The 11,810-nt window shown below is 45.2% G+C and overlaps 1 protein-coding gene across 5 annotated transcripts; it reads right to left on the reverse strand.

The window, feature by feature from the left end:
- Window positions 1-4,073: 4,073 nt before the first annotated feature.
- RAB29 (RAB29, member RAS oncogene family) lies at window positions 4,074-11,374 on the reverse strand. Of its 5 annotated transcripts, none has more exons than XM_040462099.1 (6): window positions 11,260-11,374; window positions 10,591-10,831; window positions 7,527-7,598; window positions 6,659-6,840; window positions 6,243-6,364; window positions 4,074-5,949 (listed from the first exon to the last, which is right to left on the reverse strand). In XM_040462099.1, exons 2-6 carry the CDS (start codon window positions 10,712-10,714, stop codon window positions 5,838-5,840), a joined length of 612 nt encoding a protein of 203 aa, XP_040318033.1. In that variant the 5' UTR covers window positions 10,715-10,831; window positions 11,260-11,374; the 3' UTR covers window positions 4,074-5,837. The 5 variants fall into 5 exon arrangements, with proteins under 5 accessions (XP_040318033.1, XP_040318032.1, XP_040318031.1 ...); XM_040462098.1 differs by lacking the exon at window positions 11,260-11,374 and adding an exon at window positions 11,143-11,257; XM_040462097.1 differs by lacking the exon at window positions 11,260-11,374 and adding an exon at window positions 11,117-11,251.
- Between the last annotated feature and the right edge of the window lie 436 nt (window positions 11,375-11,810).

Here is an 11,810-nt window from a genome sequence, read left to right on the forward strand (position 1 = left end):
TCGGGCTCTGTGCTGACAGCTCAGAGCCCGGAGCCTGTTTCAGATTCTGTGTCTCCCTCTCTCTCTGACCCTCCCCCGTTCCTGCTCTGTCTCTCTCTGTCTCAAAAATAAATCAACGTTAAAAAATAAATAAATAAACATTAAAAAAAATTTTTTTTTTAAATAGAGTATTAAGAGATAAGGTTGGGTGGATTTCTGTAAATAGAGGTTTTGTTTGAGTTGCGGGGACTATGGGTGGATTGGAGTTTTCTTCTTCATTTTCCTTAATGAGATTTAACTTTTATCATGATAAAAGTATTAAAAAATCTGGGGGCGCCCGGGTGGCTCAGTCAGTTGAGCATCAGACTCTTAATTTCCCCTTGGGTCATGATCCCAGGGTCATGTGATCGAGCCCCCTTGTCAGGTTCCGTGCTGAGTGTTAAGCCTGCTTGAGATGCTTTCTCTCTCCTTCTGCCCCTCTTCCCTGCTCCCGTGTCCTCCCTCTCTCGATTTTTTATTTTTTTAATGTTTACTTATTTATTTTGAGAGAGAGAGAGAGAGAGAGAGAGAGAGCATGAGTGGGGGAAGGGTGGAGAGAGAGCGCGAGAGAGAATCCCAAGCAGGCTCCACGCTGTCCGTGCAGAGCCCGATGCGGGGCTCAATCCTACGGATTGTAAGATCATGACCTGAGCTGACTGTGCCACCCAGGTGCCCTATCGCTAGCTCTCTTAAAAAAAAAAAAAAAAAAAAGTATTAAAAAATCTGTATGCCCATTTAATAAATTACTCTTTATTGCTAGCATATTGAACATTTGTTGTATGGAAAAAACTCAAGGATGCCACCACCAAAACACACACATAAAAAATGAGAAGCAGTGTATTGTATAGGAAAGGGCCATTTTCTGGAGTCACACTGCTTAAGGCTAAAAATCAGTTTGCCACTTGCTAGCTGTCCCACCTTGGGCGAAGCCTAAATTTTTTGTGCCTGTTTATATATAATAGGTCATTGTAAAAATAAAAATAATCCACGTGAAGTGCTTAGGGGAATACTTGGCTTATAGCAGCACTTAGATGTTAGCTACTGGCAGCAACAGTTGAGAAGGGAATGGCTGTTAAAATCCCTGTATTTTCAAATAACATAGCTGATACTCAAAATTAAATGTCAGTCACTGCATTTGGGTGACATACCTTAGTAAATGGAAGTTGTTGATTAAACATTTTAGGATATGTGTGCACCGCATGCTACTCAAACTGCACTTAATGTGTCCCCAAATTTAATATGGAAATGTGATTGTCTCTACTCCATTCATGAACATAGTTTTAAAAGCTAACACAAACCGGAAGTTCCAAACCCAAAAAGGATCAATTCTGTTTCTCTAAATGTCTGGGTTCCTTTTCTTTTTCAAGATTTTTCAAATTTTCGGAGCACCTGGGTGGCTCAGTTGGTTAGGCGTCCGACTTCGGCTTAGGTCATGATCTCACACGGTTTGTGAGTTCGAGCCCCGCATCCAGCTCTGTACTGACAGCTCAGAGCCTGGAACCTGCTTCGGATTGTGTTTCCCTCTCTCTCTGCCCCTCGCTCATGCTGTCTCTCTCTCTCTCTCTCAAAACTAAATAATCATTAAAAAAATATTTTTTTTTAATATTTTTTGAAAATTTTCAGGCAATCTCTACACCCAATGTAGGACTCAAACCCACCACCCCAAGATCAAGAGTTGTAGGATTCACCCACTGAACCAGCCAGGTACCCCTGGGCTTATTTTCTAAAATAGGTTTTTCGGGTCAAATGTTTCCCAGAAACCTAAATGATAGAATGGAGATGGGAAATTCAAAGACATGAAGTTGTCTTGACTTTATGACAAATTCAACTGGCTGCCTGTCTGTCAGTCATTCAGATTTTGAGACATTTGTTCCCTCAAACATAAAATGTGAAGAACTGTTTGCTTTCTTATTTCAGAGATAGTTTAAGAAGCATATACAACTCAGAGCTTGGGGAAGAGTTTACACCAACACAGACATTAGTAGTTGGTGCTACTGGGCTGCCTTTCTCACGTCATGATACATCATAAATGCTTCCTACGTGCTTTCTCCTCTTTATTCTCATTAATGTGTAGTTAGTTCCTAATCACATAGACTTTGGGTGTAAATCAAAGTTGAGTACGAAGAAAAGGTATTAAAACACTACCATCGCCTAATGAAGTCCTGTGAAGTGTATGTGATAGTTAATTTGTCAATTTGACTAGGCAACGGAGTGCCCAGATATTTGGTTAACCACCATTCTAGGTGTTTCTGTGAGGGTGTTTTTGGATGAGATTAACACTGAAATCAGTAGACTGAGTAAAGCATCTTACCCTCCGTAATGTGGATGGGCCTCGTCCAATCAGTTGAGGGCCTAAATACAACATAAGGTTGACCCTCTGCTGAGTGAGACAGAATTCTCCTGTCTGATGGCTTCCAAGCAGGAATATCATCAGCTATTACAGCCTAACTAACAGCCTTGGGACTTGAACTGGAACGTCAACTCTGCATATGTTGGACTTTCCAGGCTCCATAGCTGCACACGTCAGTTCCTTATAATAAATCCCTTTACATATGCACATATCTCCTATGAGTTGTGTTTTCCAGGAGAATGCTAATACAGAACCATACCGTTATATACTGAAACTCTGCAGACAAAATTTGAGAGAATTCAAATTAGGCTTGAAAGTCAAAGAAAAAGCAGAGCTGTTCCACCAACAAAGGCCACATATAGACATATTCTTGAGTCTCAGGTATTTACAGCGGGATCAAAAATACATGGAGTACTTTCCAACACACATCACTTTCTAGTGGTTTCCCACTTATTCCTACCTGCAGCCTTGGGGATTATTTGGCTTTAATAAATGAGTCACTTACATAGCTGAAGCCTCTTCCTATACAGTGAACCAAGATGGCAGAGGGAAAAAGGGCACTGAGGTTCACTCCCTTGGGCAATCTGCCACTGGATCTTACAGAATACCATGGAGATTTCTGCATCTTCCAACCATAGCCTTAGATCATGTCAAAAGCAGACTATTGCTTACAAATGAACAGCAACACACAGGAAAGGCCTCCTGTTAGATGGGACAGAGTTCTGAGGACAGAAGACAGACCACGCAAAGAAGAGTGAACTCTGGAGATGACAGGAAAAAATGAGGACCCCAAACATATCTGAGCAATAGCTAGGGCAAATGAATTGGGGAAATCATCTTGGGAGTAATTCTGGCTCATTAGCAGTAACGAAAGGGCAAACCGTCACTTACTGCGGGGGGGCCTTCCTTGACCTGTGATCTCTTTTTCTCTATTTGTTTGGTCACTCAGTTATTCTGTTCAAAGTCCAAAACCAGGGCAGTCACAGGTCCACAGCTCTTGTTCTCAGCCCTTCCTTGGGTCTCTTAAAAACACTCCACAGGACATGCTTATGTTTTCGTTCTGTCCAAAAACCAGCTGAGTGGTTGGAGGGGCATCTTGTCTCAAATATGCAAAGTTCTCTCGGGAAGGGCTACAACAATATCCATGTTCCTAGCAATTGTACCAACGTGTAGCATCCCAATGACAGGATATAATTATTTTTAGTATAATTCTAATTCTAATTCATGTAAACATTTCCGTCTTTTTAAAAAATCTTAGTTGATTTCCCTTTTCTTTATGGATAGGACATACAGAGGAATTAGTTACATTTCAATTTCTTCTTTAATTAGTTTCAGCCCTTTAATGTTCACCACTTAAGAAAAAAATCCAGAAGGACTGGCAGGCCAGCCTCGAGCAATGCTTGAAAAAGCAGGTAACTCTTGAGTCAGCACATGGGAAAAGAAAACATATTCAATGTTTTTTTTTTTTTTTTTTTTTTTTTTTATAATGGTCACATTTCCAAGCAGTATTTGGAATGTTACATCAAGTACTGAATTGGTATTAGGCGATGGATACCTGTAAATTAATAGACAGAATAAACATTTACCTACGTTTTTTAAAGGTGTTTAAAAAATAAAATCTCCACTTCCACAATACTCTTGAATTATTCATCAGTATAAAATGGCACTTTAACAAACTCACTTCAAAGGAGAATAACTACCATGAATACAAGACTTATTTCACCTTTATTTGTGACTTGGCAGAGGTTCAAACCGGCAAATAATAATCAATTTTCTTTTCACATAAAGGGAATTAGTTACTCCACTAATACCTTCAGAATCGTTGTAATAAAAACGCATTATTTTAAAAGGGTAATACAAAAGAGAACTTCACGGTCTTAAGAGACTATGCACAAGTGATAATCCTTGGTATTAAAAACCAACCAACCAACCAACCAACCACTGAAAGTCTGGCTCCCATTCGCTTTCTGATATTTGGCCTCTGATCATTCTCTTAAGACAGTAGTTTCCAAAGTCTGGTGTATATTAGAATCACCTGGAGAGCTAACAGAGCACAGGGGAGCCCAGGGCCATTTATATAGGGAACGCCTGGGTCTGTACATCTTTACCAAACTCCCCAGTGATGCTTTCCAAACCAGGCTAGTCAAATTATCCGGGTAGCTTTGAAAAACAACAAATTCCCAGGCTCCACCCCAGGAAATTTTGATTCAGTGGGTTTGAGAAATCTTAAAACATAAAATAAACACCTTATTTAAAAAAAATGTTTTTTTAAACAAACTTCCTAAGTGGTTCTGATTGGTCAGATTTGGGAGCTGCTTACTTAGGATGCTTACTTATCTAAGTAAGTGTCTTTCAAAAAATTCTAGGCCTCTGAGTTCATTAAGAATATTCATAACTTTGGGTAAGTTATAAATCACCATCCTGTGAGAATTTAACAAATTAAGCTGTCTAGAAGTGATTTGATACTAAAAACTCTACCCGATTTAGCACTTAAATTACTTAAAGATTTTCTGTCTATCTACTCAGTCCCCTCAGGCAAAGGTCTGTACATAAAATTTGTTTCTTAAGGCTGTTAAGTGCTAGGCACCCAAAGTGCTCAGAAGCAAGTTGCCCCACAGGATTTTGTTCTATTAACCTTTCCCTCTTCCATTCAGACTCCCCAAGCTGTGCGGAACAGACCTATTTCAGGGCACCACGGCCAACTGATGTCATTTGCAGTGTTACACGTCAGGACACCAACCCAGAATACCTGCTAACCCCGCTCCCACCCCGCTGGTAGCGAGATACTGAAAAACTCTAACGTGACAATTGATTCCTTTGGGGGAAAGGAATGCTCTCACCACACACAGTAAGTAGTTTAAAAGCTTGACTATTCTTGAAGCCAAGGTAAGAGAAAGCCAGTTATGACGTTAGAAGCTTCAAAAATACAGTGACTTTTGCGTTACCTCCTGTAGCCCCAAACCCATGGATATCCAGCCGCACTCCTGTGCATCTTGGAATCAGAGGTTGAAATTCAACGTCCAAGACAGGAAGAATCTGACAGCGATAACCTACGATGAATTTGGGAAATGCCCTTTGCTCTCATTTTCCTCGAAATCTGAAGTCCTATCAGGTTGAGATATCAACATACATCAAATGGGAAAATGAACGTGAAAAACAGGTGGGGATTCTGATCACAGGTGCCGATTTCCAACGCTTCCCACAAAATCCCGGATCCCAAATGGAGAGAGAAGATGAGCTTTCTTACACAGAAGGTGCCAACTGAGTCACAGCAGCCAGCAGCGAGTGGGAGCCCACCTGTGAGAGATGCAGAGATGCATTTGAGTCCCAGGCTTTCCTTAGTGATGATGGTCCTTCCAGGACAGCTGGCAGGAGACAGTTCAAATGCACATGAGATTGCTGGGTGGGCAACCAAGGGAAAGGGATGAAGAGACCTCCTGACAGTGGGAGGGAAACAAGCCAAAAACTACTAGCAGCACGCCCAGCTGGAGGAGGGCTTGGTCTGCAGATTGATGTAGTCCCCTTGGGTGGACAAAGACATATCTTCTCTGGAATTGCTCATCATCTTTTCAATGAGGACTCTAAAAAACAAGTAAAAATCCTGATAAACTGGGTGGAGGAAAGGGAGGAATGGCAGACAACTGTCTGCCTTATCACCAGATGGCATTCGGTAAAGCCACAACCTTAAATGCCCCTTTGTCCCCAGTTATCTCAGGAGAAAGGACAGCATCCCTGACCTTCCGAAGCTGGGATTCCAGCGGCTCAGTCTGTTCTTGTTCGTTCAGAAACAAGGAAAGAGGGTCCAAGGCAGGGAGCGGCGGCAGAAGACAGGTAAATCTGTGTGTCTAACCTCAGAACAACATGAGCTACTCACCTCATGGCCTCGTTAATATTTTTGTTCTCCTTGACCGATGTTTCTGTCCAACCTGTGAAACCATTCTCTTTACTGAACCGGTCAACTTGGTCTCGGCTCACTGCCCAGGGGGACAGATCACACTGGCAAAGAGAGTACATAAAAGGCAACACCATAAACTTCCTGAGAGTAGGAACACTGCTCAGATAGTTGCGGATTTAAAACCTTTCCACCAATGGCTAAGAGCACCAGCATCTAAAATCTAGTCAACATTCTCCCCAAAGAAAGTCCCAGCATCCCTTGAAAAGAGGTAGAGATGATTTGGAGATGATTTGAGAAGGGGAAATGGATGCCTGGAATCAGAGAGCATTTTAGACATGCTTACTCTCTGACCACAGAGAGAGGCCAGGGGCCATTTTCCTAGATTAACCACATACTTTGTTGGCCAAGAGCAGGCAGGGCACGGGCTCTCCATTAGGCAGCGTGAGCTTGCTGTCCAAGTCCTGTTTCCATCTCTGGCTGTTGGTGAAGGTTGTGGCGTTGGTGACGTCGAACATAATAACACAGGCGGAGGCATCCCGATAGTATAGCCGTGTCATGGAGGTGAAGCGCTCCTGCCCTGGGAGGAAAGAAGGGAGCTGTTGAAAACGTGATGCTAACAACTAGTCTCAACCCCCCCCCCCCCAATACCCTGCCCTTCATGTCTTCACTGTGGGGGGACAGGGCAGTAGGCACTGTGGCCGAGTCCAGATTCTGTACCCAGACCGCCCAAGTCCAAATCCCTGCTCTGTCATTTCCTATCTGCATGATTTTGGCCAAGTCAAGCTTTCAGCGCTTCAGATTTCTCATCTGCAGAGCGGGGATAAAAACAGTAGCTTTGATCACAGGGTTGCTATGAGGATTAACGAGTCATTGAATCTAAAATGCTGAGGAAAGTGCTTGGTATACAGTAAAAGTCAGCTATTATTATTATTGTCTCTATTTTCTGGGGATCTGGTTTCTCACCAAGGTCAGCGGAAACGCTGGAAAAAGCACCCTCCGTCTGCTGTGAGAGCGCCCACCTATGGTCTGGACAATCCACCACCCTGCCAGCTGCTCCACCCACAGAGAAAAGGCCCTACGTTTAATCCAGGGCAAAACACCTACGGAAAACCTCTACAGCGACTCATCTTATGTACCCTCTGAACGACCCAGTCATTCTGGTTCCAGAAAAGCCCTTCTGGGATTGCTACCCCACTTTTTCTGAGGGCTTGCTGATTCAACCAAAATTTCTTCCTTTGTTCCTAATGCATCTTTGCAGCCTACCTGCAATATCCCACAGCTGGAGCCGCACCACCTCTGAGTCAGACCACTGGAGAACCTTCAGAGCAAAATCCACTGAAAATACACGTAGAATCGAATAAGATTTACCTTTAAAAAATCCGTGAACAAACCCGGATCAAATGTGCAGTTTCAACTAGAGACACCCAACTCTAATCCTTTCTATTTACTTTTCAGCTCTCAATGGGCTGAGATGAGTCCACCACACCTGTGGAACAGACAATTCTTTTTTTTTTTTAACATTTATTATTATTAAAAAAAGTTTTTTTAAGTGTTTATCCTTTTTTTTTTTTTTTTTTTTTTTTTTTGAGAGAGAGAGAAAGAGAGTGCGCGGGAGGGGCAGAGAGAGAGGGAGACACAGAATCCGAAGCAGGCTCCAGGCCCTGAGCTGTCAGCACAGAGCCCAATGAGGGGCTCGAGCCCATGAACTGTGAGATCATGACCCGAGCTGAAGTCAGATGCTTAACTGACTCAGCCACCCAGGCACCCCTATTATTATCTTTTTAAGTAAACCCTACCCCCCAACATGGGGCTTGAACTCACAACCCCAAGATCAAGAGTCACATGCTCTTCTGACAGAGACAGCCAGGTGCGCCTGGCACAGACAATTCATAACCACTCTCTGAAGGGGTCTTCGGCTTTTATTCTCTCAACAAACTCATCGATTTGTTACTACATCTCTCAGGCTGGGGGACAGGAGGGTGGGAGCAATTGTGAAAACCATTCCTGATGTCAAGCTACACAGTTTCTGGGAGGTCTAGGGGGTTTCCTTAGGGATGATCGGGCAAAAGGGGGAAATGAGGTAAGTGTGGGTAGCTTTTGCATCTTCCACATTCAATTTCACTGTTGGTTTCCAATCCGATTGCATTACGAGAACACACCCGGGGGGAGGGGGGAATTCTATACCCTCCATAAGGCCCTAGGGATTTGGGGCAGGAATGGGCTAAAGTGCAGGGGTCCCAGAGGATTCCCAGGAAGGAGAAAGACCCTGCATGGATGATGCTTTAAGAGCAGTGCTGGAGTCTGTAGATGCTGAGACTCCAGGAGCTAAGCCTGAAAGAGTCTGCCAGGGGGCCAAAGCCTTTTGATAAGGAGAGAAAATGAATAATTTCCCAGATTTGGAGATACATTTTCCCGCATCTGTGACAGAAATGAAAGCCAGGGGAAATTTAGAATAATTACTGAAAAAAAAAAAATAGCCGGAGCCAATTATTCTTTACTAAAGGAAAACCAGAGCAATTGCTAAAAACTAATTAGCGAAATATTTTTTTTTAAGTTTTATTTTTATTTATTGATTTTGAGAGAGGGAGAGAGAGCGCGGGTGCAGGAGCTCACAAGTTGGGGAGGGGCAGAGAGGAGAGACAGAATGCCAAGCAGGCTCTACACTATCAGTGTAGGTGAGATCACGACCTGATCTGAGAAGGAGTGGGACGCTTAACCGAGTGGGCTACCCAGGCATCCCTGTATTTTTAACCAAATCCATGAAATAGGGGACCTCATATTATTTAGGAGTTAGGGGGCAAAATGGTCAGGAAATAGTTTTTGAAACTTTAAACCCTAAATTTCGGGGCGCCTGCGTGGCTCAGTCAGTTAAGCGTCTGACTTCAGCTCAGGTCATGAGTTCGAGTCCTGCCTCGGGCTCTGTGCTGACAGCTCAGAGCCTGGAGCCTGCTTTGGATTCTGTCTGTCTGTCTGTCTCTCTCTCTCTCTCTGCCCCTCCCCCACTTGCACTCTCTCTGTCAAAAATAGATGAACATTAAAAAAAATTTATAAACCCTAAATTTTGCTGGATGTTCTCAAGGAGGATGTTTTAATGGTAGTGTTAATGCTTGTTAATTTTTTTAAATTCCATAATGGACACCAGCACCCATCTTCAGTATTTACATTAGTGCAGGGTTTTTCCTTAAAAAAAAAAAAAAAAAAGAGTTCTCTTAATGTAGATAAATGAATAAATGTTGTGTTACTCTCCCCCTTCACCAGCTGTTCCCAGCTAAACACCTTCTACCTAACACAAAGGCATTTCTACCTCTGAGGGGAAAAAAAAAGTTGAGTCCAAAGCCTGTCCCTAGAAACAAATGAATGACCTCCTTTGTGTTCCCTTCCTTTTTCACCTCCCCAGTTTGAGAGAAAAAGGGGTGGAAAGATAGGCCAGATAATCCATATATTTCAGATTTCCTAAAGAATTTCTAGGTTGTCTTTATTTAAGCAATCCATGGACAAAAATACACACAGCTTACCAGCCTGGATAAGCATCAGATTGTGGGGGCCAGGGGCCCTCCCAGGTAGGCACCCCTAAACAAAGCTGGGATTCTAGGGGCACCTGGGTGGCTCAGCCTTAAGGTTAAGCATCCAACTCTTGATCTCAGCTCAGGTCATGATCTAGCAGTTCTCCGAAGGAGCCTCACGTGGGGCTCTGCGCTGACAGAGGGAGCCCACTTGGGATTCTCTCTCTCCCTCTCTCTCTGCGCCTACCCTGCTCTGTCTCTCTCAAAGTAAATAAATTTTTAAAAATTATTAATCACACACACACACACACACACACACACACACACACACACACACACACTAGCATCCTTTAAGGCCTGATTAAACACCTTTCTGTTCCTTCATCAGCTGCCTGGAACTCCTGGGAGAGGAAGGCCAAGAGCCCCAGCCGGCACCCAACCGGGCCTCCCAGGTAGGAGGGGTGGGGGTGGGGGTCCCAGCGGCCTCTGCTGATGACACGAATTTGCCCCTGACAGCCTGGAAGGTTGCAGGAGACCGGAGTTCACAGTTCCCGGGGGGGAAACGCAACAATTGCGCATTTTCTCATCCACCCTTCCCCATTCCTCCTCTTCACACCTTCGCCCAATCTCTTCCCCGGCAGTCAGCTCAGGCTGGGTGAACCTCACTGGGGAAACCCAAGAGAAACGTGCAAATCAAACACCGGGCAGTTACTCGCTCCAAGATCCCAGACACCTACTTCCTGACGGAGGAAGGGCCTTGAGGGCTCGAAGCCCCCGGCTCCCCACCCGCAGGGGTCCGTCCCGCCCCCGCGGCGACGTCTCACCTCCCACCGTGGACTTGTAATGTTTGTTGAAGCTGTCCTGGGAGTATCGCTGCACCAGGGACGTCTTGCCCACCGCGGCGTCCCCCACCACCAGCACTTTGAACAGGTGATCGCGTCCGCCCATGGCTGGCGGGCTGGACTGGTGAGGGAGGCGGCCAGTGGAGTGGGGGGGGGGAGTCGCTTCTTTTAACTCCTTCGGTTCCGGACCCCCTCAAACCGAAGACCGCCCGCTGGAGCGGCTCTGAAGAGAAAGCAAAAAGGGAAACTTTGCACTCAACCTAGACGCGCTTCCTCCCCGTGCGGCCGCAGCCTGGGTGGGGCGCAGGGCGCGAGTTCCGAGCCCCCGGGCTGTTCGCACCTTCCCCAACCCCCCGACCCCCCCGCACCCGGCTGCCCAGAAACTGGACGGGACCCAGCGGTGCCTCGCCCACGGGGACTTCCCCGGAGCAGCACCAGCGGGCGAACCCGGGCCAGCGCTTACACGGATGGGGCCAGACGACGGGGGCCCTCCCCGCCCTGCACAAACCAAATTCCGGGCAAGGAGCTGCTCACACTTAGACCCCGGGGACCCTGGACCGCCTAGGGCGGGTGGGGGCGGGTGGGGCCCCTTGTCTTCCTCCGCACGCGTCACGTGCAGGGCGGCTTGGGGCACTACATTCCCCAGCTTACCTCGAGGCGAAGAGAAACTAGAGGAGAACGGAGAGTGCCCCGCGAGGCCTCCTGGGAAAGGTAGTTTATGCTTTTTTTTGTTTGTTTGTTTTTTGAACCGCTGCACAAAGTTTCAAGGCTTTCAAACCTCTTCGGTGGTTCGGGATCTTACTTTATAGTAAGCCTGGAATGGAAAAGATCCTTCAGAGGCGATTTATTCCACACGATCTCACCTGCCTCATTCCGTCCCCAGATTTCCCATTGTCTTTAAAGGTTTTATGGAACAAAGGTTAAAAATTGTTCCATAGATTCCATAAATGATTCAACTAATAGAAGTTCCAGCCTCATCCCTCATGCTCCCAGCGAAGTCCATTTGCTGTTTCTTTGATCACACAGACAAATCTCCAGTATCTTAGGAACAGGAAGGCTAGCTCTTTCATTTGCCATGTGGCTAGGATAAGTCAAGTTCAGGGACATTTGATCAAGAGACTGACCCTTAGGAAAACTTATGCCATTAAATGTCAGTTATTATTATTATTTGATAACTGGCCACAACAGTAAAGGTAGAAAAC

This window comes from Herpailurus yagouaroundi, unplaced genomic scaffold (genome assembly GCF_014898765.1).
Source record: "Herpailurus yagouaroundi ecotype Mexico unplaced genomic scaffold, PumYag 308, whole genome shotgun sequence".
Lineage (NCBI taxonomy): Eukaryota > Metazoa > Chordata > Mammalia > Carnivora > Felidae > Herpailurus > Herpailurus yagouaroundi.

Bases quoted from the DNA above. Each gene is read 5' to 3' on its own strand.
- RAB29 (XM_040462099.1), bottom strand. From the start codon at position 10,714: ATGGGCGGACGCGATCACCTGTTCAAAGTGCTGGTGGTGGGGGACGCC. The intron at 6,365-6,658 runs GTATGTGGTTAA...TCTCTTTGCCAG, and splicing joins GCCTGCTCTTGGCCAACAAA to TGTGATCTGTCCCCCTGGGC. The intron at 5,950-6,242 runs GTGAGTAGCTCA...CTTGTTTTTTAG, and splicing joins AATATTAACGAGGCCATGAG to AGTCCTCATTGAAAAGATGA.